The 27,193-nt window shown below is 40.7% G+C and overlaps 1 protein-coding gene across 1 annotated transcript in view; it reads left to right on the forward strand.

Moving 5' to 3' along the window:
* The first annotated feature begins 379 nt into the window (after positions 1 to 379).
* Positions 380 to 27,193, forward strand: part of col14a1a (collagen, type XIV, alpha 1a) — a 129,964-nt gene continuing 103,150 nt past the window's right edge. Inside the window, exons 1-5 of the mRNA XM_079275921.1 lie at positions 380 to 454; positions 3,497 to 3,612; positions 12,835 to 12,951; positions 17,406 to 17,549; positions 18,015 to 18,110. Coding sequence (XP_079132047.1) covers positions 3,519 to 3,612; positions 12,835 to 12,951; positions 17,406 to 17,549; positions 18,015 to 18,110 — 451 coding nt within the window. The 5' untranslated portion in view covers positions 380 to 454; positions 3,497 to 3,518. The remainder of the gene's footprint in view (positions 455 to 3,496; positions 3,613 to 12,834; positions 12,952 to 17,405; positions 17,550 to 18,014; positions 18,111 to 27,193) is intronic.

Below are 27,193 nucleotides of genomic sequence, written 5' to 3' on the forward strand. Positions count from 1 at the left end.
GAGCCTTTTTTCAGCTGGACTTTTCTGCAAGTCAAACAGCAACGACCATGTGGCTCCTTTTAAAGGCGCTGATTCCGGATATGTGCCCACGATAAGTCCTGTCGTGATCGCGGAGGCGCACAAAGGGCCCCGAGGGACTGAAGCCGGATTGAAACCTGTAGGTTGACAGCGGAGGTTTTTGCGCAGCGGCACTGGGTTTCTCTCTCTCTCTCTCTCTCGCTCTCTCTCTCTGAGATGAAACGGGGCAAAGGAGAGGGTTGGGATAAGGAATAGCTGGAAGGAGGGATGGCTGAATAACGAGGAGAGAAACACCCACTCCGGACTGACCGAATTGTATCCGGAGAGAAAGAAAGAGAGGAGGAGAGAGTAAGAAGAAAGAGGAACCCAGCGGTCTTTAGTATTCAGAGGATTTCCTTTGGGAATAAAGGGACGCTTTGAATTCATGATTGGAGAGGTAAAGGCGATTTCATTCATTGTGCGCGTGTGAGTGTGTCGGTCTCAGGTGTGCAGCGCTGGAGTGTTTGAACGCAACGTCTTCATTTTAATAAATCTGATAGTTTGACCCAAATCTGACTGGAAAACTTAATGTAAACCATTTAGCAGCACTTCAAAATGATCGCTGAAGACAATCCTTGGAGATACGGTCAGTGACTCAAAGTTGTACAGTCTCACAGGTGGGAAAATGTTGCTTTTCCCAGTGAGCATTTTTCGGTTGAATAGACTTTTAAAGACGTCTATGCCCGACGTTGAAAAGACGTTCAGAATTGGTTCAAAAGTGAAAGTTTTTTCACCGACTATTTGTCGACATTGAAAAGACGTTGAAGCTTAGACCAGATTTAAACGTGATTTTCAATACTATAATCTTTCGTCCTCTACATTGTGCTCATACTAATATATCATGATTTAGAGGCTTACTAAGAAACCACATCCACATTTATCAGTTGAAAGCCAGTATTGGACATCACCTTGATATCTGGTCTAAACGTGAGCATTGAATCAACACAAATAGTCGCTAAAAACCTTTCACTTTTCACCGTGATTTAACCGTGTATTCAACCTCACCGTGTTTTAACCGTGTATTCAACCTCACTGTGATTTAACCGTGTATTCAACCTCACCGTGTTTTAACCGTGTATTCAACGCCGAAATGCTTACAGTCCTTCTGGGTATAGAACACATCAACAGTTTCCACTTCCAGGACACAAGACCAAGTGACACAGCAACAGTTCATTTGTATTTATTAAAGCACAATATAAATATAACATTGTTCTTTATATAAAAACATAATCTCCTTTTCCTTCTTTAAATGTCGTTTTCAAAGCCACTCAGGAGCCTGTTTCAGGAGATCTGCCATATTGTCAAGCTGGACATCTGTAAATAAAACAAGTATTAGAAAAACATATTGACTTCGACCAGTTTTGAACGTCTCTACACCAGAGACCATAGACGTGTCTTCAACGGAACGATGCTGACCTGGATATTACACAATATTGTTTATATTGTTTGTATATTGCCATAACCCAAACAACAATGTTTTGACCATGATCGTATTAGTACAGCACATTAACTAACACACATGTCTACTGTTTACTGTTTGTAACATGCTGACGCTACATGCTAACAAGCTAGCAGCCTCGCCCGCATGATGATCATAACATGATAGTAATGGTGTGGTAATAATATTTCGGTTTGCAATACTGGAATAAAGTAGTTCAAGTACTTACAGAGTACGTCGTTAGCGGGAAGCCTCGTTTATTCCATCAGCTCGTTTCCAGCAGTAAACACTGAGTTGTATTTTAGTGAACATATGCAGACATAATGTGCTCTGCTCTCATGATGTCCTGGGAGCTTCTTGTTGACAGCACACAGTCTATAGTTCCATATTTACGACGTTTTATATGAGACATTGAATGCGTTGAAATCACGTCTTCGTGTAGACCACATATGAACCGACAGCGTAATATGATTTTGGAGAAATACGTTTAAAGTAACCAAAATCGCGTGTCTTTCAACCTACAACTGAACAAACCATCAATATTTTAAAACAAATTGGTGTTTCGTGACACGTTGATATTGTAACCGTAATTTAGCCGGTTCAAAAGACGGTTAAAATACGTCTCAGACGTTCAGACCCCATATCAATGCTTTTTCAACCAGAAATCAACGTTGAAATCTGGGTTCGTGCTCACTGGGTTATTTGGCTAAAGACAGTTTTCCAAGAATAAAATAAGTGCGTGCGAGAGTCCTCCTCTGTCTTGTACTGTGATTGATTGTTATTGAGTGTCTGCAAACTGTATTCCACAAATAGTATTTAAAAGCACACAAATTGAGCATAAATAGACTGCTTAATTTGAATGAGGACTACGCCTTTACCCTGGTTTCCATGAACCAATTAACCAGGTTCAAAGTTGCCATTTGGACTGGAAAGAAGAAATTACGCAAACTGAAGACAACAGAAACTCCCTGGTTTAATGTGATTTAGATCGGGCTGCAATTTGCATTTATTTTTTATCCCATGAGTAAAGAGAGATACATCTGTAATTGAACCTCTCTGTGAGACTGTGTCTAATCTCAATTTACAGAGATGAACTGTCATGTGCGTGTGTTAGAGAGAGACTAAAGGGGGGAATCATTTCTGTTTAATCTTTCTCATTTCCGTCTTCATGTCCTGAGGCTATGAAAAAATATCCTATTTCCCAGAGTATTTTAGGCTGATCAACATGCATTGTCATATTTCTGGCCTTTTGACACCGTCTAAATTGAAGGAGCTAGGTGTCATTTCAATACTACAGGGTTGCCTCCACATCATTCAATCCTGAAACAACTTTTGCCGCTCGTGCTGTTTTATCCACACAACTGTCAGCAAGTGTGTTTCCCAGAGAGAGAAATAATAAGGGTCTGTCTGTGTCCATCCCCCGGTGCGTAATGAGTGGCAGCCTGCAGAGGAGGTGGCGCTAGAGAGGGCGTAGAGAACAAAAGTGAAGGGGGTGGAAGGAGGAGATGAGATGGGGAGAAGAAGAGAGGATCTGTTGTGTTTGCTCTTGTGGTCGGAAAACCTCTCTCATGAAATAGTTCCTCACTGGACTGTCAATCAAACTCGTCTGTCTATCACTGTTTGTCCTCCATCTTTTTTTTCTATCAGCTCTTCTGTTCATTTCTTCTCCTCTCCTCCATCTAACAATGTCCTCCACTGTTTTCCCCTTAGTGTGGGCGGGAGGCTCAACCGCTGCTCTGCGGTCAGTCTAGACTGTTAAAGCTGCTGCTCTGTAATTGTATCAAAGTGGATATTAGACAGGAGTTAACTGATTCCAGATCAGCGTTTCTGGGGTAAGGTGGGGTTTCTTGACCCACAGAGCCTCTCTGCAGCTGAATGGCATTCATGATCACTGAAATCCCCCTTTCTTTCTGCCTCTTACTGCATTTCTTTCGTGCTTTGTCCCTCTTTGCTTTGCATTTCCTTCTTTTTCTCAACATAATCTTCCTTTTCTCTGCGCAGGTCTAGACTGCTGGTTGTGAGGATGTTGTCAGCGGGGCAGATTAGGTGGTGCTTGTGGACCCCACTGGTGTTACTGGTCCTGGTTTCCCATTTCCCCTCTAAGACACAGGGTCAAGGTAAGTACTTTTTCCTCTTGTCCAGTGTTCTCTCTCTGCTCCCTCCCATCCCACATCCACCCCCCTCCTCCTCTCTTCCCCAGCCTTCCAAGCGAGCCCTCCCATTACCAGCCCATCCAACTTTTCTTTGCTTTTAAGTCTTCCTCCACTTGTTACCTTCACCAACCAATCTCTTCCCATCTGTGTCCGTCATCACTCTTCTCTCCTTCCTCCCCTCACCTCTTTGCCCTCCTGTTCCTCCATATCCTTCTCCCTTACCTCACCTGACCGCTCTGTTTCGACACCATTCCTTCCTCTGCCGTCTCTCTGTTTGATGTGCAGGCTCAGTCCAACCAGATTACATCACGCTCATGATCATATCGCCTTCATAACATCATAACATTTCACCCCGGCAGCATGGCAACGCTGACAACCCCGCTGCTGATGCTGCCATGCTTCAGAGGGGCTTTAATAAACGCGTTGTAACGGTTCACTTCAAGCTGTGATGATTTGCTGCGCGATGTGCTGCTCAATATATAAAACGCTCCAGTGTGCTTCGCAATCACCCTCGTACCGCAGCAGGCCTGATTTAATCATACTCCGTCTCATCAAAAAGTGGGCTGTTGTCTGTCTGTTTTTGGTCATGGATGTTTAACAAGAAATGCACATTTTAGTTCCAGTGGAGCATACTGTCATGTGTCATTATTGGCTTAAAGCGTGTTCAAATATCACAGATGTGTGTTTTTCTGAATGACACTCCGGCTGCTTCTCTCTGTGAATGCAGCAACTATTAGCCTTAAAGCTGAAGCCAAACGACCCAGTCATCCTTTCTAATCATGTGATCAAGACCAGGAGGTTAGGTCATTTAGTGATGGATGTCCGAGGCTATTATTTCAACAACAGCTCTAGGGTGCTTTGATTGAGAATTCAACTTATTCCAACAAATCGGTCTGAGAGATCTTTTCTGAATCTTATGACTGCAGTGTGTGTGTGCACGTGTGTGTGTGTGTGTGTGCGTGCTTGCTTTGTACTGCGTGTACGAGTTGGATGGACTTAACATGAAAATGACCCCAAGGGACACTTAAACATCTAGGTGTGTGTGTGTGTGTGTGTGTGTGTGTGTGTGTGTGTGTGCATTCCTTCCAGGATGAGGAGCAGGGAAGCAGCAGGTCTTGTTTAAAGGAACGCTACACACACATAGACAGCAACTAAAGATTTTTTTCTCTCTCTGAAGTTGTTCAAAATCAATAATCTATGTATGACACAAATCTGAGTGGATCTGTGTGTGTGGCTGCTTTTGTTTATTTACCAGTGAAAGTCCTCACTAAACAGTGATTGCTTTGAAATGAAAGAAGGAGTTTTCCATTTTCTCATGTCTTTTCCTTGTTTTAGTTCTCACTCTTTGCTCTTTTTTTCTTCTGTATTCTCACCCTCCGTCTTTCTCGCTCTGTTTCTCTTCAGTTCTTTTTCTCATCTCTGTTTACCCCCCCCCCCCTTCTCCTTTTCTCTATTAACGTTTTACTCCAATTCCCACATTCTGTAAGTCATGTTTGTAATTGCCGGCAGACAGAAACGAGCCGTGAGACAGAAGTGTGACAGCGTAAATTAGGCTGGGATCTGATCCCAGTCAATCACAGCAGGGCATGGACGACATTCCAGACACCATGGGAGCGTGCTCTGCTCAATCCCTTCATTAGGGAGCATGATAGCCATTCATTTGTTGCCCAGTCTGTCCCTGTAAGCTGCAACATCTGGTCAGAGGGGATTTCAGCTTGAGGATTAGTGTGTGTTTTACCCATGGAGGATGTTTGTATATACAACACAAATGTCTGGGTATCGTCAGGAACTCCCACGACCAAAGAGTGCATGGTCAGTTCAGGAAGGGGTTTTTGATGCAAGAAATGAATAATGTATCAGATGATCTGGCAGTCACAGCTAGCACGCTGTATTTCAGATGATTGAAGCAGGAATATAATTTGATTGGTGCATAATTTCATTCTCATCATAAAGTTGCATATTTGACGGTTGCACATGCCTTTTGTCATTGCACAATCGTGAAACTTTTTCTTTTACACATCATTTAAGTTACACCTGAAACATGTGACGTGAACAACCAAAATTACTTGGCTGAAATTAAACGCAACACTGTCTCGTTTGTATGTAAAATACGTTTGTATGTTGTGTTGTAGTAAAAACTTACTTCGTCAAGTATGTTGAGAAAGAAATGTTATTTCAACTATTTGCAACAATTTCTCCAACATTTAATTTGTAACGTCCTTAAATCCACAGTCATCCCATCTTGTACTTCAAGTCAGTGAACATTTTTTTTCAATCTTTTCAGCAACAACAATCTGTAGGGAGAAAAAAATTAAATTTATCATTATTAGTTTTGCAAGTTGCTCGAGGGAAAGTCTAATCATCAACAAAGTCATGAGAATTTATCAAGGAACATTGAATATCTGTTGAAAATCTGTTGAAAAATCGAACATTTAACTTGAAACCAAGACTGTCAACCTCATGGTGGCATAGAGGAAAAGTCAGAAGTTGAGGTTTCCAATGCAGTGACAAACGTAGGATAGATGGAGGAACGATGCCTGATGTTGGAAGCTTGCCACCGTTACATCTGAACCTTGAGCTTTTTATTGAAATATTATTTATTGTTAATTAAGCATTTATTTTAAAGTCAGTTCTGTACCCTTGATCAGTCAGGTAGTCAGGTGCTAAATGTGTGTGGGCTGTGTGTTTGTGTGTGCTTACTGTGTGCATAGTTAATTATTGTAATAGATTTTGTTGATTGGCTGACAGCCCGGGTCAATACTGTGCTTCAGGACACATCACAACAGATTGTGTGCTCGAGAACACATTTACAGAGATAATGGGATTTTGTGTGTGTGTGTGTGTCTAGATACGTGTTTGTGTGGCAAGTGTATGTGGTTAGATGGCAGCCTGTTGAATTGGTATGAGCAAAAGTGTTGGCCAATCATTTCAGTTATAATGAGCAGGGAGAGAAGCCAATGATGAGAAATCATGTATTCATAAACAAAAGAGAGGTTGGGATGGAACAACCTGTTTTGAATTTTAAAAGATGCTAAATTATCCAAACCTACGACTGCTGGTAATCCAGCATGTCATCATCATCAGCCACTTTGGACTCAATGGAGCATTGAATCGTACGAGATGTGATGTGCTGGAGGCTCTGTTGTTATTTCGATTGCAAAGAAACAAAATTAACTTTAATTAATGGGAACATGAGCTAATGCTGATTTATTTGGAAAACACAAATCTTTTGCCAGGACTGATACAGAAACAAAAGTACAACACAATGTATAATAATATCACTCTGGATATCTAATTCACTCTAAATCCAATATGCATGCATATGCTAAATTTCACAGTATAGCTACAGTGTAGCTAGGAAGGTGAAGTATTTGCAGTCTGAAAAGCATGAAATAGGATACAAGCATTTTGGAACATAGACGTGCCTCCTAAAATCACAGAGTGGAGTAGCGTGCAGAGCCCGACGTGGCTACTGGTTGAGTGGATATTGTTGTTGTACAAGGTTGTGAATCGGCTACTTGGGACCTGGTTTTGTTGACAAAACTGAGAAAAACTGCCACAGTGGTGAGAAAATGACATTTAAAATTAAACTTCACTTGCTGCTGCAGTTTTCTGCAATCAAAAAACCAGAGTTTATAACACACAGGGTGAACACCATGTCTTCCATATATAATCCCCAAAAACATTCAAACATTCAAATTCAATCAAACCTGCGATAACAGTTTTCTTGGCCACTTGGGAGCGACAGAGACAAACTATAAACACAACACAGATATATTTTAAGTTGACGTGGTGAACAGTTGTTGCTTTACGGAACATTAGCTCTGAATGAATGTAAGTCGATTATTCACTCTGTTTTGGTCTCCACCAACTCCTGAGGGAACTATATCTTCAGCCGCTAAATGCTTCACTGTGTTCACCGATTAAATTCAGCTCTTTGGTGCCGGGTCGGTAGTGTACAGTGGACTGTTTTCAAGTGTTTTAACAACTGCCAGAAACATAGATGAGAGTCAACCACAACCGTAACGTTGCAGGTTATTGCACACTAAAACTCTGCGTGTGTGAACTGCAGTATGTACAGAAGGTCCAATTTGAACCAGGAAGTCGTCTGTAAACTACATGTATGTTTAAGGACAGTTTGGCTAACCAGGGGGTTTGTTTGAAACGTGAATGAATGACTGGCAGCTTGTGTTTCTTGCTCGAAGATTTTATTGAAACAGTGTTGCCACTAAATACCAGAGTATTTACCGGTGTAAATATTGTATTTCAAGTTGTTAACGACAACTATGAAAATAAGACCATATAGTTGTAATAAGCTATCTGTTAAATTATCCTGTAAAGACTAAATGCAACACATAATCCATGTCTGCACATGATGGAGTGTACACAGGAGGGACTTCGACCTGGAAATGGTCTGTGTTAGAATGGCAGACTCTAACATTTAATATTTAATTCTCTTTTAATGTCAAGCATCTTCTTTAGCGTTAACCAGTTGGGTATTTTATGGTGATGTTTTTTTTCACTGTTGGTTGGCAGACATCCAGAATATTATGGCTTCCGTCACCAGACTGCACATAGAGACGGATCATCAACAGGCTCTTAATATTCAGCCAGTCTTTATTAGAGAGCCTACACACACACACACACACACACACACACACACACACACACACACACACACACACACACACACACACACACACACACACACACACACACACACACACTGTGCACACATACACAATGCAGCAGAGCGATAAGAGTTAAGGGAAAAAGGCATCACTTACACATGAGAGAGAAAAAAGGCGTAAAGCCACTAAAGGAGTGGGAAGAAGGGGGGCAGAGGAGGAGGCGATAGGATAAAAGCGGTGGAGAGGGAGACGAGAGTTAAATCCAAAGGATGAGAAGAAGAGATGTGATAAAAGAGGAGAGTGTTTCATGAAAGCAGCAGAGGAGATATAAAGACTGAAGAGGTGGAAAGAGAACGCCAGAGTGGATTTGGGTTCAGTGCTATCTCGGTGAGCAGAGTAGTTCTTGTACTGACGACACGCCAGCCTCATCAAACAATGCGTGTTACCGAGCTGAATAGACACACACTCATACACACTTCCCCTATCTCTCTCATGTACGGTACAGTAGCAATCTTGTGGTGACAGTATACAAGCCAGCAGTTGTCATCCATAAATTCTGCGTATGAGTGACACTACTGTAGCCTGAACACTCACTGTGGAGTCAGTACTGTGCTAATCTGGAGAGAGGAAGACGGGGAATTAAAAAGGTCTTGAATGAGATGCATAAGAAATGGACTTGTAGGAGAGATGATGAGGGGAAAAGAAGAGGAGAAAGAGGACCAATTGAAGTATGAGGGAGGGAAATATAGGAGAAAAGTGGAAAAGAAATAAAACTAATGAGAGGAGAAAGTGGATGAGAAAGATGATGGGATTGAAAGGATAGGGAGAAGTGAGAAAGCCTTAGAGAGGCAACTGGCATGGAAATAAGAGATTGAGAAAAGCTGGAAAACACATGAAACGGAGCAAAAAAGAATAGAAGTTGAAAAAATAGATTGCTGTGTAAAGTAAGAGGAAAATGAAAGGAAGAGAGAAGTGAGAGCAGCAGGATGAATAGAAGCCAACATAGAGCAGAACGGCCAAATCAGACGATGGTAAGAAGAGCAAGTTGAAGCAGAGACGAGGATCGAGGGGAGGGATGGAGAGCAGATGAAGAGAAGCAGAGGATTGGACGGCATTTACTCATCTAGCAGGAATCCCTGCCAGCTTTCACCACTGCTAATCCTGGGAAGAGTCATCCCTTCTTAAAGATTGGGCGCCAAGCTGCGCATGTATCAGTCTGACTAACCCACATTCATTCTGTGCCTCCAGTTTACAAACTTTTCTAATTCAGAGTCGGGAGATTAGAAATTCATACTTCAAATGAGACCCTTTTGAATGTAGGTTAAGCCGCACAAGGTGAGAACATGTTGGAATAGTTTTTGAAGGGATTTCTATAATTTTTTGGCGCATGTGAAATTTTTCATCGAGGCTTCAGTGACTCAGAGTATTTACTGGAGCTAAATTGTGTTGCTAAGCAGTAGCGGCCAAAGTTCTGCTGCCAAATGGCTGGACTTGCATGTACTACCTAGCAGGAAGCTTATGCAAGGAGGTGTAGGGGGCTCGCCGATTCCAGCTGTGTAACTCTTTTGAATAAACTCTGGTTCGTGTGATATACTGTTGCGGGTTTAAGCTCTGTACTGCAAGTTTAAGGCGGAGAGTTTAACTCATCGAGCCAATATTTCAGCAAAGTATCTTATTGTGAGAGGATGTCTGATGCGTTTCTCTAAAGCATCTTGTATTCAGACAGTGTGATATGTTGAGCTCTTGAATGATGTTTATGGCTCTACGGTGGTAAACAAGAACAGACGTCGCGGTTTGCGACGGGTAATTTATATCAGAGACCCTCATGTTCTGTCAGCATGCGCACCCATTGGAGCTATTATGTCCATATTCATTAATCATAGTTGCTGTCACTGACTAGAATGGCCTCCAACTCGTAGACCTTGACATGCATTCACAGAATAAAGAGGGTCGTAGTTGGCTCATTCATTTTTTACAAATGTTTTCTATTATAATTCAGTGGGTGTATGTGTGCGCGTGCGTGCGTGTGTGTGTTCATTAACATGCAAAGCAAAGATGAAAGTATACAAGGCAATTTTCACCTGGTTATTAGTACCCTGTCTGCCAACTCAATTCACCTACAATCAAGCACACACTAAATGATACCAGAGTAATAATCTACCAGCTCTATTACAGGCTTAAATTATTCATAGATCCGTATTGTGGGGTGTAATTATACCGTCGGTTTCATGCTATGCATTTTGAGTATTTGATAGGCGTCGCGATGTGATTACTTATGAGTAAAATGTAACACTGTGAAGTTGAGGGGGTGGCTCACCACGTGACGAGGCTGAGGTTGTTAAGGTCTGACCCGCAGTCCGTCGCTGCATGTTGTCCCCTCTTTCTCTCCCGCTTTTGTGACTCTCACGATCAAATAAAAGTCCAAAAAATATCTTTAAAAAAACAACGATGAAGTGCTGCACTGTGTCACTGCAAAACGACCAAACAGCATCAGAAGATCTGGTGACAAGTTTAAGTTGCTCTTGTTTGCAAACTGGGACTTGACTTTAACTTGGCTAACATATTTAGGATGTTTGGAAGGAAAGGCGATGCTGATTTTTCTTTTTTGGGCATAGATGAACTTTTTAATCTTGATAATTGATTTTAGGAAAGAGGTTAGAAAATCTATATATTCTAATTATGTAGATTATTAACACAGCAGCATATTTAGTAAAAGTAAACACAAATCAAGTTTTTTTGACCCAAGTTTATTCTGCTATTTGTTTGTTGTATAATCAACCAATTATGATGAGTAAGCAGAGACAATAATTATGGTCATCATCATTTAAAATGTGGAAATTAACAAAGCGGAGTCCAGCATGTCTAACTTTTCTGCTTACAAAACAACAACATTGCAATTTTGGAAAATGCCGTGGCCCCTGATCATGACCTGATTTGGGATTTTCCATTGAGAAAGACTAAGGTCTGTTCTCATCACCGAGTGAAAGTCCTGCACAGTGCACCTCAGGTTTGTCAACATCATATCACTCATTTTTTTCTCTGCACAGTTTCTCCGTCATGCCTGATGTACAGTCTTTACATGTCAGCACTCTTTCGACATTCATCATATTCCGTTTATCGACAGATCGGCATGGATTTTTGTAGGTTGTTAAATCGTCGATATGGGTCGGCAGTTAGTTAGGGGTCCTTCAAAGTTTATTACAGCTGAAAGGGATTATTTGGCATTTTTAAAGTGTAGCTCAATATTGTTATTCTCGAGATGCCTCCAGGCACAGAGGTTATGCTCTAGGTCCTCATTCATATAGATTGCTGCAAAGAAGAAAATTAAAAAGTTGTTGTTGCCAGCGACGCATTAGTATTCTACTTCACAAAGCTCTAAATGATTGTAAAGAATTGTGATTATTTCAATTCTATTTTTTAAATGATATATCAGTCTTTGAATTCTTGTGAGACTACCATCTATACTTATTAATCCTGACCCTATCTGTGACATGTTTTTAAAGAAAGTGCTGACAGGTAAAGTGTCATCAGAATTATGGATGACAGTGTCTCGTCATTTATAGAAACTTTGCAGAAACGTATTAAAAATCATTGGTTTGTGGTGAATACTTTCTACGTATAAACTAACATAGGAGGATGTAGCAAAACAGTGAAATGGTGATATGTGTCACAGACATAAAGGTTATGTCTGTGTCTGTTCATCCGAGGTGAATTTGTAGTATTCCATAACACTAAACTCAATGTTGCCGCTGGCTGTTCTTTTCTTTAGTTGTCTGTCTCTGTCTGGATGAAAAACAGTCAAATTCTCTGATGCTTCTCTACCACATTTATTTGTATTCTTCAAAGCAAGCTGTCTTAAGTAGCCACAGAATGCACGCACAGAGATGCAGAGACTGGCTGCTGTTGCCATCATTTGTTACAGGCCACTGCAGATCTGTTTTCATTGACAGAGGGCTGGAAAGTAAAGCGAGCTGCTGAAGGTGCTGCACTGTAAACCAATCATTTCTCCGTGATATTATATAGATCAGAAATGTACCATGCATTGGCACAGGCAGAAACAGCTTCTTCTATTTTTTTTTTGCCTTCTCTTCACTCGTTTGTGACAGAAATGTAAATCATCCCTCCTGGCTTGTCCTTGGAAAATATCTTATGAAGAGAATTTGACTGGAAATGGTTTCTTCTGTGCCTTTTTTTTAAAAACCTCTTTTATGCTGTTTTGAGCTGAAGCTGAGCTGTATGCCATGCCGACCTGCTTCTTTATGTGTTGCTCTCATGGATACAGGAACTGTAAAAATGGAAATTCACTCAGCCCTCTCTCTGTCCTTCTGTGCATCCATTTATTTGTTTTCTCGCTGAGTCGTTTTGATCTGTGTCTCTTTGGGGTGAAGCTTTTGGTCTCTCTTTCGCTTGTTTCTGGGTTTAACCACGGACTTGTTGTCATGTTAACACATGTTGACTGGTGGCTGGCAACGTTTTGATGAATCAACATATTTTTAATTCCAATCATTCCCTACCTTTGTTGAAGCTGATCTAATTGTGGCTAATTGTTTTTCAGTTCCAGCTCCAAGGAGGCTGCGTTTCAAAGTGCTGAGCCCAAACAAACTCCTTGTTTCATGGAAGGAGCCCAAAGGAGACTTTGACAGCTTTCTCTTCCTCTACAACAGCACACCAGGTAGGATCACTTTGCTGTTTAGACAGACACACATGCACGCACACACACGCACGCGCGCACACACACTTCTATGCCAAAGAAGTAGGACTTAACTTAAATGTGAGGGGGAAGGATCCCATTATGACTTGGATTTTCTGTCTGTCAGGAAGGATTATGTAATTTACTTCTCATCAAAGCTCCTTTTTGAAGGGATCACACTCTTGAGAGATGTGGAGGACTCAAAGTTTGTCCTGCACCTCTGCCAAGTTTGAGACAAAGGAATGTTTTTGCTGAGTGTGTGGAGCCTGTCAGCACATTTTTGAAAATGGGACTGATAGGTACACAGGACAGTAGGACATACACTAAGTCACGATGAAGTTCAGTCCAGGACTACCGGATGTAGACTGTGGGTATAAGACAGATGACAGACAACGGTAGCATTGTAGTCATTCATTCAGCATTAAGCTGCATTATCACTGTATGGAGTTGTTGGAGTTGTTGGCATGATTGACGCCTGATATTCTGCTTTTATCTTGCACTAGTACAGACACGGTGCATGACCTTGTCTCTTTCTGCACGTGGACGGTGTGCCTACCATCACAGCCATACATCTTCTTCACATTAGTCTTTATACCTTTGTTGGTATTAATGCTGTGCTGAATGTAGATGATTCTTTCGCAGCTGCTGTAAAAATAAATAAGTAGGACTGAATAAGCACTCTGTATCGTAAAACTTCTCTCTCGCAAACAACCCTTTGCGAGAAACGCCTCATCTGACAATTCCTTGCTGCCTCCGACAGCTGAAAAGAGAACAAAAACTGAAATTTATGGCCACTTCCTCTCAGGGAGGAGTGCAGCAGGAGCTCACTGGCATTCAGCAAATGCAGGAAAAACTTTCAGTGTCCTCGCACCATGTGGCTAAAAAAGCCTTCTTTGACAATGAGGATGATGACTGTCCTGTGTCCTGATATCCCGTCAGAGTCGGATGAGGTAAACAACACCCATGATAAAGCTTGTCAACAATGGCTGAAGTCCTTTTGTTGAGAATAAAACACCATTTTAGGACACAAAAGGAGCTGTCGAGAGTGGCAGCTATAACCTTTTGACTCAACATATCCCTTTTCTCCTCAACTGAAGTGCAACTGGATAAGAATTCAGGTTTAAGGACGAAGCAGTTGAGTAATTTTTTCCCACAAAAATGGCTTTTTAAAGTTTTTTAAATGCTTCTATTCTTTAAAACACTCTCCCTTGTCAATGTTCCCCCCATTATCAGCTTGTGGATAATGTAACCCAAAGTCGTATTGCATTCAAATGTGTTTAACTTTAGTCGGTGCCTCTCTGTCCGGTAGCTTAATTCTCTATTCTATGACAGTGCATGAAGTGAACTAAAATAAGCACTTATTGGAAGTAGCCTGCCAGAAATTGAGGAATTCAAATAGTGTGTTGTTGTGTCTGTGTGTACTTGAATATTTGTGTATTTATCGGTGCCAGATGTCTATATTTACTCTCTCAAATCTCAGCGGAGATAAAGCCAAAGCCAGCAAAAAAATAAGTTTTTTGTTTTTACTGTATGCAACTGCAATTTATTGTCACAATGTTGCTGCAAGAGGAATGACTTTGGTATTGGACAGTGAGTTTGCTTTTCAAGCATTGGGAGGTACAATAAGTAAACCACGCAATCTCTGAGGTGTTAATTAGGTTGTAGTATTTATGGCTGCAGTGGAGGAGGATGTGCAGATTTACTAACGCATCAGACAGCAGAAACACAGTACTTTGTACGCCATGCGATTTAGTTCACCATTATAAAACATGTGAACCTTATGCATTGTTGTACATATCGACTGTTTAAACCATTGCAACATTACAAACGTTATGTGGACAAGTTTTTCATTTGCCCATCAAGTCAAAATATAATGTAGACAGTGGATCACCGGGGGATCCGCCCAGACATGTTCGATGTTTGATAGCTGCTCTGGTGAAGTCAAATGACTTCCTTTGGCCCTCTGTAAAAACAAAAAATGGCTGGATAATATCAGACGGGACTTTAGATGACAAGTCAAGAAGGTGAGAAAGCAGCGCAACAGGTAACCCCGTTCCGGACTGTCTCAACCGGAAGGTCACTTGGTAAAGCTGAGGGAAGCGGCTGTGCGTTGGCCTTGAACGTAGGCGGAGCGGTTAACCAGCCTACATTTACCAAACTGACCAGTAAGTTCTCACCAAGTCTTTTAACGTGTAAAACCTAAAATAAATAGTAGAGCGGCGTAAGAAGTGGTTCTTTTTTTACCACTAATTGCGTGAAATAGAGGCGTCTAATGGCACTTTCGGCTTTCCATAAAACACTGTTTAAAAAGAGGCGTTAGAGAGGGTAACTGAATCTCATGTCTCTGGTTAACCGACCCACCTACAATAGGGAGCAACAGGCTGCTAATGCTAGCCTACCTGTAAACGGATGCTAAATGCTACAGTTGATGGTGATGGACTACTAAAAGGATGCTTTTAGAGATTAATTACAGATTTTTATACAGTATTTTTGCTGTTGACCTAAATGCATGTTTTTTGGCCACTACAAAGTAAAACAACATGCCTAAGTGTGCTTTCTGATTATTGTACCAGGCCTGTTTTGCATTTGTGATGAAGCCTTCTTGTTAATAAGCAGAATGTCATAAAATTCAAGCCAGCTTATAAAAAATATGTATTGTTTAAAATGAATGTGACAACAGTATTAAAAATAAGTCAAGCATCACTTTTTGTCACAATCTTCCAAAATCTACTTGATTAAATAATGATGATTTTAATGGGTTTTCCACAATTGCGTCATCCCACAAACTGCAAGCTGTTTTTGATATCATGGAAACAAATCTGATCAGTGTTTCCGTTGTTTGAACAAAAGTCTTTAGAGATCAAAATTCTAAGACTTTCAACTAATTTACAGGAATATGTGTGTTTATTTTCTTGTCAGGAATTAAATGAAAAGATCAGTGCCACTCATGTCTGTGTACTATGGAGCCAAGTTCACCTCTGGAATTCACTAATTAACATGTTGTATCTCAGTTGCTTAATCCCCATACAAATATAAATATAAAAATGGGAATTTGTGGTTTAATGGGGAGTTTATTGCTAAAACAACTGTTTGGCCTGGTGCAGTGACTTCCCAGAATTTTGCAATCAGCGCATGTATGACATGCAAAGCTACTGTTCGGCAGGAACTAGCTTTAGCATGTGAGGCCTTCTAAATTAACCAATAATAATATTAATATTATATGATACCAATATGATGAGGCCGTTTTTTCCCATCAAAAATATTAAGCAGGGGATTGCAGGTTGATCCATAGACCTTTTTCATGGGAGACATTTTGGTTCGTCATTGTGGGAAAAACACAGGTGAAACTAATTAATGATGGTTCAGTTCCATCAGTAAGCCATGACGGTGACGCCAGCAATCTGGAACTGGCTCACCTAAATGGAATGCAGTCCGTTTTTATTTTCATCAATTGCACCATGTGCTTTTTCTACTATAAGCCAAAATGTCTGTGAAAAAAAGTCTTTTATCACCGAACAAAGTCATGTACTCACAGTCCTCATATGCTGACCCAGTGAATGCCTTTTCACTCCTAGCGCAGATATTTGGTTGATTGACAGAAGTTATGTCTCCCTGCACAGACTGCGGTTCTGGTTTGTGGAGTGAACACTGATCCGTGCAGCTACCTCACCTGACCTGCTGTCCCCTTCAGTAGGATTTATCTCTCTTCCCCGAAAGGCGTCATTAATCATCACTCTGCAGGCACAAGGGACAGAAGAGCTGAGGAAGCACAGAATCACCTTATTGATGGTGGCATTGATTGCAGGGTCAAAATTAAAATGGGGTGATAAGGTGACCTGTTGGCCTGATGGCGATTAGCTGCTAAGGAGAGAACACAAGCACACACAGACTTCTTTCTTTGTGAGGATCCACAATTTATGTCAGGGGCAAATTGTATTTTCAAAACCTAAAACTAGCGCTGACATCCTCTTAGCTCCAACTGCAAGCCTAAGAAATAACAACATCATCAAACACAGAATTATATTTTGGACCACAGAATGTCTTGGTTTTTGGAGTTTTTTTTTTCTTTTGTCATTTCAACATTATTGTGAAGATATATGCTCCTCACAAAGACATGCATGCACAAATACATCCACTATAAAGTAGATTAGTTCGACCTTGAACATCATGGTTGCCTGCCTTCAGAAGAGAGGATGTTAATCAGCTCCTCCACTGAATTAACTTCATTTTGGCTCGGCCACGAGAATACTAATATTTTGCTTCCAAGCAACTGAATATAGCAACAAGAAATAGAAAAACACTGAGATACAATATACATGAGTCTAACCTTTTGCCCCTTTCTCTTTCTCGCTCCTCTCTCTGTCGCTCTCGCTCTCTCTCTTTCTTTCGCTCTCTCTTTCTTTCTCTCTCTCTCTCTTTCTCTCTCTCTCTTTCAGGTGGTCGGCAAAAGGAGATCATAATATCTAAATCTGACACTAAGGTGTTGATAACAGATTACAACCCCTCTAAGGCCTACACTGTCAGTGTCATCAGCGTCAGTGGCAGTGAGCAGAGCAGGCCGCTTCAGGGCAGACATAAAGGTGCGTTCATGCATTTTACGTCTTTGCTTCTGTTCTATTGCAGCACTCTGTTGTTCTCTACTGTACTGTCACTTGTATTGTACACTGGTATGGTCTTCTCAACTCTACTTTGCTCCTCTATTTTACTTTACAGTACACCACTACCATTACCACTACCACCACCACTGCTACACTACTTTTATCTTCTTGTCTCTTCTGCCAAGTTTCCTCCCATCTCATCTTCACACTCTCCTTTCTTCTCTATAATGCTGCACTCAACTTTATTCTGATGTGCTGTACTCAACTCTTTCCCCCCCAATATTCTACTCGGCTCTACTTCACTTCTCCATTGTAAACTAATCTATATGTATCATATCTATGTGCTTCTGTATGTATGTAGACCCAGACAGAGAAGGGACTCTCTAAAATAGCTGTTTCTTGTTCTATGCTATTCCGCTAACTTGTGATTGATTTGATCTGCAGCAGCTGAAAGAGGTGAGAGTGACGGAGAAGACAAGACTAAGCCCGAGAGGCTGACTGAGTCAGTTGTGCCTCCTGAGGATGCCAACGAGATCTCTGGAGGTAGGACAAATGCACACAAACACTGTTTCCAGGAGAGGAGGCCATTTACACATCCTGTACTCACAAGAACATATAAATAACGTGAATTGTGCCGAGTCGGACTCTGCTTAAAGAGTCCTCCAGTCAGTTGCCATAGAGATCTTTGGATGAAGGAAAAACAGCCATTGGTGTTGTCTTTAACACCAGCTCCATGGATCAGAAAGTCTAAAATATGATCTGGTGTCTATCCGTGTCCAGTTGGATCCAACTGTGAAGTGTTTCCCCAATGCAGAGTTTGTGTGTAACCGGTAAACAGCTGAACCCACCTTTTAAAGCAATACCCAGACAGACGTCAGCCTGGTGGTCTACTTACCCACCAAGTGAGAGTCAAGAAGCCAAAACCATCTACGCTTCAATGGTGGATCACTCCCAGTGGAGCTTTCTTGGAAACTCTTCAGCATACACAATGCTGAGTGAGGTGACTCCGTATGTGAGGTGATGCGTTTATTTTAGCTCTCCTCCCCAACAAGACTGTCTGGCTTTCTTTCTTTCTGTCAATCTTTTTATTTTCAGTTTCTTGGTTACCCGCAAAGAAAGGAATGCATTAATTTTTTATCTTCAGTGTATGTATCTACTGTTGATGCCTTTCTACCATAACCATGAATTCATTGGGGAATCGTTTATAATTGACGGTGTGCGATATGGTTGTCCCTGTGTATCAGAGAAAGATAAAGCTATTTATTTTTTGCAGACTTTAGGTATGAACCGTGCTGGTGGCTGAGACACTACCTGCAGCTGATATGTGAATGTGCTTTCGTAAGATTTAAAAGAAACTTCCTGTGACAGTTTTGCTATTGCTGTCAAGTATACACATAGACAGAATCTCATTACTTGGTTAAGGGGGCTTCTTATTTAAGCACTTTTTCTTATGATTGGCTCATTTTTGTGTGTGCTGGGTGATCATTTATCATAGGTCAGTGAAAGAAAGCTATTCAGGAAGTTGTGATTATTGAATTTGGTGTGAAGAAGTCCATCCTCAAATGAACTGTGTCATCATTTTCATGGACTATAACCCTTATATATTATTTACATAATATAATTTCCCTCTTGCTAAATGTGCACTTCTTATTTGCTGATACAGCAAGAGAGGGACACACACTCACACACATGCATAAAAAGAGAGAGAGAGAGCAGCACTGAGCAATTAACCAAGTTGTAAAGCTTATTTATAGACACTTTGCATCCATGAACACATAATTAATTGTCTCTTGAGTGGAGATGAAAACTCATCCACAGTAAATCAAAACACATTTCATATTGACTGCAATCTCTGGTAACACTTGCAATGTATTAATCTGCATAGCGTAGAGCTATAAGAATCTGTGATTATCATACATTCTGTATCTGGAGTCATACAAAGAGAAGATATGAGATAATATAATGTTTGTGTCATGAAGAATCATGCTTCATATCACAAACTGTTCCCTTCTGATAAATACTGTACTGTCACGACATGCACAATGCCATCTTTTCAGAAACATGTCAAGAGCTGAACTACAATAACAACTAAAACAACATTTTTATGAAGAAAGAGAATAGACCTTGTTGTTTTAACAGAGATCACAGTTTCAATAGATTTGTTTTCAGCTCCCACCGACTGATTTTTTGGTTTATCGAGGCAATTCATAATCGGGTCATGAATCCATATATCAGCATGATACATCTTGTGGTGATATTTGTAGACGTTTTCTTTTGTTTTGGAATGCCAAATGTCATTTTAGATTTGTACTCTGTCCAACAATAGAGAGCAATGTGTTTGTAGCTGGCATTGTTTTGGTAAAATTCCCAGCTGTGCCTCTTGACCAACACATCTGGTTACAAAAGTGTGAGCTTGCGTGGGGAACCTGCCTGCCATGCCCCTATTCACAAAATAGAAACTTTGAGTCCTTTGAGTGTAATGACTCTCTCTCTACACACACAGAGGTTTAGATCTTTGATGTTCTTTTCTTCTTTGTTTCTTGCTCTGCTCCTCCTTCCTTCCTGTCGGTAGATTAAAAACTGGATTTCCTTCAGTCTGCTGTTATCAGAACCACTCACCATTCACTGCAGCAGAGCTGACCTTGATTGGTGTACTGCTTTGTACCTGTTGGGGATTATGATAATATCCTGCTGTGCTTCAATAGAATTTGTGAATGTACGGTGTGTGTGTGTGTGTGTGTTAGTGCCTGTGTATGCAGCTTTGTGTACTATAGTGATGATGACAATCTCTCACTGTTGAGACTGCTCTTTTATGTTGCACTGTAACGTGTGAGTACTTCTCTATCAGGCTGTGTGTGTGTATTTATGTTCTACAGTGATAATACCAATCTCCCACAGGGCTCCAAAGAGATGGTGTTGTATGAAGTCTCCCTCTGTGTGTGTGTGTGTGTGTGTGTGTGTGTGTGTGTGTGTGTGCGTGCGTGCGTGTGCATGTGCGTGCGTGCGTGTGTGTGTGTATTAGCAATGCAATCCCAGTCCATCACCGCTCTGTTCCAGAGTAGTAATCAGCTCGCTTTTATGTCGGGGTGGGTTGTTTACAAAACCTTTCATTAACAGCTGGCTCATAGTCTCATCTCGTCTGTGTGTTTTTGTTTCGCAGACATCAGACAAGTCAGCTGTCTTTATGTGTGCACACTTCCTTTTTATATGCGTGGATCACACCTCAGGCAAAGAAATTGTTGTTTTTTTAGGGTTTTTTTTACTTTTAAGCAACTTTATTATAATAACGAATGAGTTTGGATACAGTTTTGAATCTGAACTTGAAAAATCAATTTAAAAATCAATATGCAGTAGCTTAAGTTTGGCTGTCTTTGGCTACCCATCAAATGCATCCTGGCTACTGTATGTGTGTGCGTGTGTGTGTGTGTGTGTGTGTGGGGGGGGGGGGGTGTTTGTGAGCATTTAAGCACGCTGGTTTGAAGTTGCTCAGATGTTTTTTAGAGTAAAGGGGAGAAGGCCATCAGCCAAAGGAAGTGTCATGAAACCTCCTCCGCTCTAAGTAAAATGATCAGCTTAGCCACCCACTTTTTCTTCTAAAGACACTCTACAAATTACTTAACCGTATCTTAAAGAGCATAAGCACATGCTGTTCTGAACTAAATACACACTGTCCTTTCCAGGAATCTTTTTATGAAACTAATGTTCTGTCTGCTCTTGGGGTGTCATTGACTGAGTCTGGCTCTGAGCAAACAGAAAAGGTTTCAAAGGAATATTTTACCTTAGTGTGTAGTCTGTCTGTTTCCCAGATTAATGTTCGTCATTTATGGGTCTGCACCCTAAAAGTCGATAATTCGAATCATCGCTCAGGGACTCCCGGGTCCAATCTCAGTTTGGAGAGAGGACTGAAGCATTTTTTTGCCGCCTCCTAAATCAATGAGTGATCCGAGCACCGGATTCAGCTGCTCACTCTGAAAGATGTGCAGAGAATTCCCTATCTTCTTGAAAATCAGTTTCAGAGTGAAGTGTATACTTTTTTTTCCTTCTTGCTGTGTCATTGTTTAAAGAGAAAAGCAGCATCAATACCTTGGCATGCTACAATGATTTAAAAATCTAGACAACTATGCAGGATCGGAATACATAATATAAAAGACTGCAAACCAGATTCATCTTGGAAATTTCAGAGTCAGATTGAGTTTTAGCAGTGCCGTGTATTTATTATGTCGCCAGCATGATGGGTTGCTTCGTGATTAACGGACAATGCATACAGTCAAAATCAATGTATTTAACAAAATGACAAGAACAAACTCACAAGAACCAGTCACATATATTTACATGACAACAAAGCAGGTAGAATAACATAAAACCCAAATAACACGATTCAACAGGTCTCTGTACATTCCAGCCAAACTGCGGCGCTATAACACGCATTCCACCACACACTCAAGAGCACCATTCAAATAGTATTCACATCAGAGGGAACAATATTAACCATATAAAAACAACACAATAGACATATGAACACAGTAGTAACGCTGCTGCAGGTGTAAAAAAAACAAAAGCAGTTCACTTACCGAAGCTGCTGTTCACTATTTAAAGACAAAGTCCATCCTCCTTTCTTTGATTACAGAGAGTTTAATACCACGGTTGTTCAGTACATCGGTGTGGTTCAGTTCCAGCCAGAGGTCCTTCTCGAGTCATGTACTCCAGTAAAGACAGTCGAGCCTCCCCAGTTGTACTTCTTGAACACGTTTTAATGCGTTTGAGGACTGAAAATGTCCGCTCAACAGAGGCAGTAGATATTGGGATTGTCACCGGCAAACATGCCAAAACTCTAAAAATGTAATGTCACGTAAAAACGTCTTACATATCTTTAAACTTGAACTCTTACTACTACAAAGTTCTGCTGGCTAGTTTCACAACAGTCACGCTAGCCCACTGACCAATCAAACCGCACGTTAATTAGGGGTGGGAATCACCAGAGGTCCCGCGATATGATATTATCACGATACTTGGGTCACGATACGATATTATCACGAGACTGCGATATTATCACGATACTGCGATATTCTGAGTATTGCGATAACATATTTTGCAATTTATTACTTTTTTCAACTTCAAGTTATGTCCCCAAAGGAAAACTGTGTCAACATGTTTTATCTAATAAGATAAAGTTTTCAGTCTGTTCATCTCACTTCAATCATTTTTATTGCAGCAGAATAGGATTATCAAGCAGACAGACTGACCAACAATGTCATAAATGTTGCATGAACTGACAAACTGAACTGTTTGTATTGCTACACAGTCCAACTTAACTAAATGCAAACGTGTGGACTCAGTATATGAACTATAACTTACATAAGTAGGATATTAGAGTTATATAACTCAGTATAACTTGCGATGCGTGGACGTCGAGGGCAGAGAGACAGTGATGCGCTGCACTCTCCCCATGAGCCGGCTACTGTTGGCAGATTTAACTCCGTTGTGAGGCCCGATGTCTCTCTTTGTTTTGACCAACTTCCTACCAATCACGCTGACCCAGGACCTTTGCTGACCTCACCAGAAAACTTTACTCTATTTTACTCTAAATGGGACCATAATTTACTAAATGAACATCATGCTGTATTGAAGAAGACTTGAAACTAGCATTTGAGACCATAAACTCATGTTTACAATGTTGACTGAGGTAATAAATCAAAAGAGAAGTAGGGTAATTTTGTCACTAGAGGAGTCACCCCCTGCTGGCTATTATATATAATGTCAGTTTATGACACTTCCATGGTAAACATTAGCATGTTAGCGTTGTCATTGTGACTATGGAAGGCAATAACAAACAACATATTTTGTCATTTTGGGTGGAGGCCTTGATATATTTTGTGTGTCATCCCACTTTCTTTTTCTCTGCTCTTCTTTACTGTAAACGGTACAATATAACTAATGTTTGGCAAATAATCATTTGCCTTAAAAATAATATGATTTAAAACAATATGTTTTATTCCATTTTTGACTGTTGGCTATTGCTGCTGGTTCATCCACATTTCTGCCAAAATAAAGTCAGTAAGGAATTTTGCAGCCAAAAACACTATCTTTGTTTTGCTTAAAACAAGAACAAATCCCTCCGTGGTCCCCTGTGCAAGACAGTAATATGTTTTCATTAGAAATTGGGCCGAAATAATGTTTCCTCAAAAATAATAGCCGTTGTTTGGACAGCTGTGTGATATTAGATCAGAGGACAGCTCTGTGTGTGTACTGTAGGTGTGGCCATGACTGTAGTTGTTCCAAATGTCCATAAAGATCTAAGAGATAGCCCACTGTAACTGAGCACTTCAAGCAGCAAACTCCTGTTTTCTCACCACAGACAGTAAGTTGTTACCTGGCCAATTTTTACAGAAGCTATCGAAATGTGTTTGAGTTTAACGTTGATTTGTGAAAAAATAACCAGATATTTTCCAATAAACTATATTGCAACATGCTTTAACAATTGCGCTTTAATATTGCACTTAATATTTAATTTCCTTTATTGTACTTGCTTTCACCTAAATTAAAGTTACTTAACTCGATCAACTTTGGTATCGGTACCAATCCCCTCAATTATTGGTACATAAAGCAATCACAGAGCCAGTCCGACAGCATACACAAACAATTGGAAATCATTGAGCAATAAAGGGCAAAGGCTACTTCTTTCCCGCATGCTACAGTGCCTTTTCCAATACATACTGTATTACCTAATAGGATGTGAGCGGAGTGTTTAAACCAGCGCTCACACAGGCAGACACACACGGTTTGAACTCAAGGGACAGGCGTAGTTCTCGTTGAACTAGAGGCTAATGAGATTCCGTTGACATTCACCACTCTGATAGTGAACGAGGCGGAAAGAGTCCTCTAGTATCCATCACATCTGCAGAGGGTAACAAACACACACACCTGGAGAGCCAAGGTTTCTATAATTATAGCCAACCTTAATTTCTAACATCTCTGCATCTCTTTGTGCGTGTGTGTTGCTTTATTTACTGCTTTATTGGTTTCCAGAATTAAGTTATAGATGTCATTGTGCATTTCTTCCCTATATTTAATTTAGTTTCTAGCCTCCCCGTTCCGTCAGTGTGATGCTCAGTGGCTACACAGGATGTCAAAGGTTTGTGGCCAGAAAGATGTGTCACTAGGCTGATAACTAGCCAGAGAGACGGCATGAGGAGGCCAAAGCCGATACCATAAATAAAAAGGAGACAAATACAGTGAACACGTGCAGCCCATTGAAGTATGTGCAGGCCAGAGTGAGGCTATCAGTTCCTTCTGAATGCTTCTGGACATTACATCACTTATTTCCATTTGAGAGCAAAAAGAGCCAGAAATGTGCGTCATGGCTGAAAAGCATAAAAGGCTCTAAGGAATTCATAATTGATGTCGTAAATGTGATTCACAAAAATGATGTGAAAATGCACAGCTTGTTAAGTTTGTTGTAAGCTGATGTGTAGTGTGAAGGGCAAAGTAAGGGGAGTGTTGTGTTAAAGAGAAAGTAGTTAAAGAGAAATATTAAAATAAACCAAAATGAAAAGTGAGCTGACAAAGAATTAACTCTGGTAAATGTCCTCCAGAGATTCACATTTCGTCTCCATTTGTCTTGTCTTACTTAACAGTTTTTGTATCATTGCAAGTTGTGTTTTTACATTTAGTTTTGGACATTTGCCAGATGCTGAATTATTCCTGTTGAAAGCAGCTAAAGGAATATCATCCTCGCACACGTTGGATGTGCGTTCAGAGACTTGGGAGATCAGCCATTGCTCATCTGGACGTGCGTATGTGTGCGGTCTCTGTGCTAGCCAGACTTCTGTCCTTGTCCTTGATTAAGTGAGGGGGGGTTCATGGCTGAGTTGAGCTCATTGTATGACAATGGTTAACAAGTGCATTTGTGTGTGAATGTGCTAATGGAATTTCGGTCATTAGTGGCAAGGACTCCTGAAGTGCAGAGGTCAATAGAATAATCAGCATCCACTTCTTCCCTGATTTTCCCCAGCTATGGCTTCCCTTCTCTCCCTCTTCATGGTCACAAATAGAAGTTACCGGTACATCACACTGTGGCTGTGATACGAGCGACATCACTTTTGCAGGTTTTCTGCAAAAATAAGTCCACTGCGCATGTAGTTAAACCACGAATGAGCCAAATTGAAAACAATGTGTTTTTAATGGAGCACAAACCCAAACAGTTCATTTTTACAATGAGGTTAACTTTCACAACACATGCAAATAACTACAAAGGTTTTTGTTGGATAAACTGCTTAAACAAATGCAATACATAGCTTGACATTTGATGTGTGTCATTAGAAGTGACACATTTAGAACCAAAATATACCTTGAATGGCTTCATCATTTTTTATTTTTCCTCTTCTGCTGTTCTGCTCTTTATTACTTGTTTGTAGCGCTGCACTACCTCCTGCTCTATATAACACATGTATTGCTCTTTACCTCCTCTCCTCTATATAACACATGTATTGCTCTCTACCTCCTCTCCTCTATATAACACATGTATTGCTCTTTACCTCCTCTCCTCTATATAACACATGTATTGCTCTCTACCTCCTCTCCTCTATATAACACATGTATTGCTCTCTACCTCCTCTCCTCTATATAACACATGTATTGCTCTCTACCTCCTCTCCTCTATATAACACATGTATTGCTCTCTACCTCCTCTCCTCTATATAACACATGTATTGCTCTCTACCTCCTCTCCTCTATATAACACATGTATTGCTCTCTACCTCTCTAGACGACACACAAATCTACATAACTATGTCACCAGGGGACTATAATCCCATACAAGGGCTGAGTAACTGCATTGAACAAAACAACAACTGGATGTGCCAGAATTTTCTTCAATTAAACAAAGATAAAACAGAAGTAATTGTTTTTGGTACCAAGGACAAACAATTGAAAATCACCACTCAGCTTCAGTCACTGATGTTAAAACCCACAAACCAAGCCAGAAATCTAGTTGTAGTTATGGATTCAGACCTCAACCTGAACAGCCATATCAAGACAATTACAAAATCAGCCTACTATCACCTGAAGAATATATCAAGGATTAGAGGATTTATGTCTCAACAGGATTTGGAAAAACTTGTCCACGCATTTATCTTCAGCAGACTGGACTACTGTAACGGTGTGTTTACAGGTCTCTGTAAAAAGTCCGTCAGAAAGCTGCAGCTGATTCAGAACGCTGCAGCTCGAGTCCTCACTAAGACCAGGAGGGTGGATCACATCACTCCAGTTCTGATGTCTTTGCACTGGCTTCCTGTCCAACAAAGAATTGACTTTAAAATCCTGCTGTTGGTTTACAAAGCACTGAATGGTTTAGGGCCAAAATACATCTCTGATCTGCTGCTACCTTATGAACCATCCCGACCCCTCAGGTCGTCTGGGACCGGTCTACTATCTGTTCCCAGAGTCAGAACTAAACATGGAGAAGCAGCGTTCAGTTTTTCTGCTCCACATATCTGGAACAAAGTCCCAGAAAGCTGCAGGTCTGCTGAGACCCTCAGCTCCTTTAAATCAAGATTGAAGACTTTTCTGTTTGCTGCTGCCTTTAATTGAACCACGTTCAATTAATATATTAATCAATTTCCTGGATT

This window comes from Melanostigma gelatinosum (genome assembly GCF_949748355.1).
Source record: "Melanostigma gelatinosum genome assembly, chromosome: 9".
Lineage (NCBI taxonomy): Eukaryota > Metazoa > Chordata > Actinopteri > Perciformes > Zoarcidae > Melanostigma > Melanostigma gelatinosum.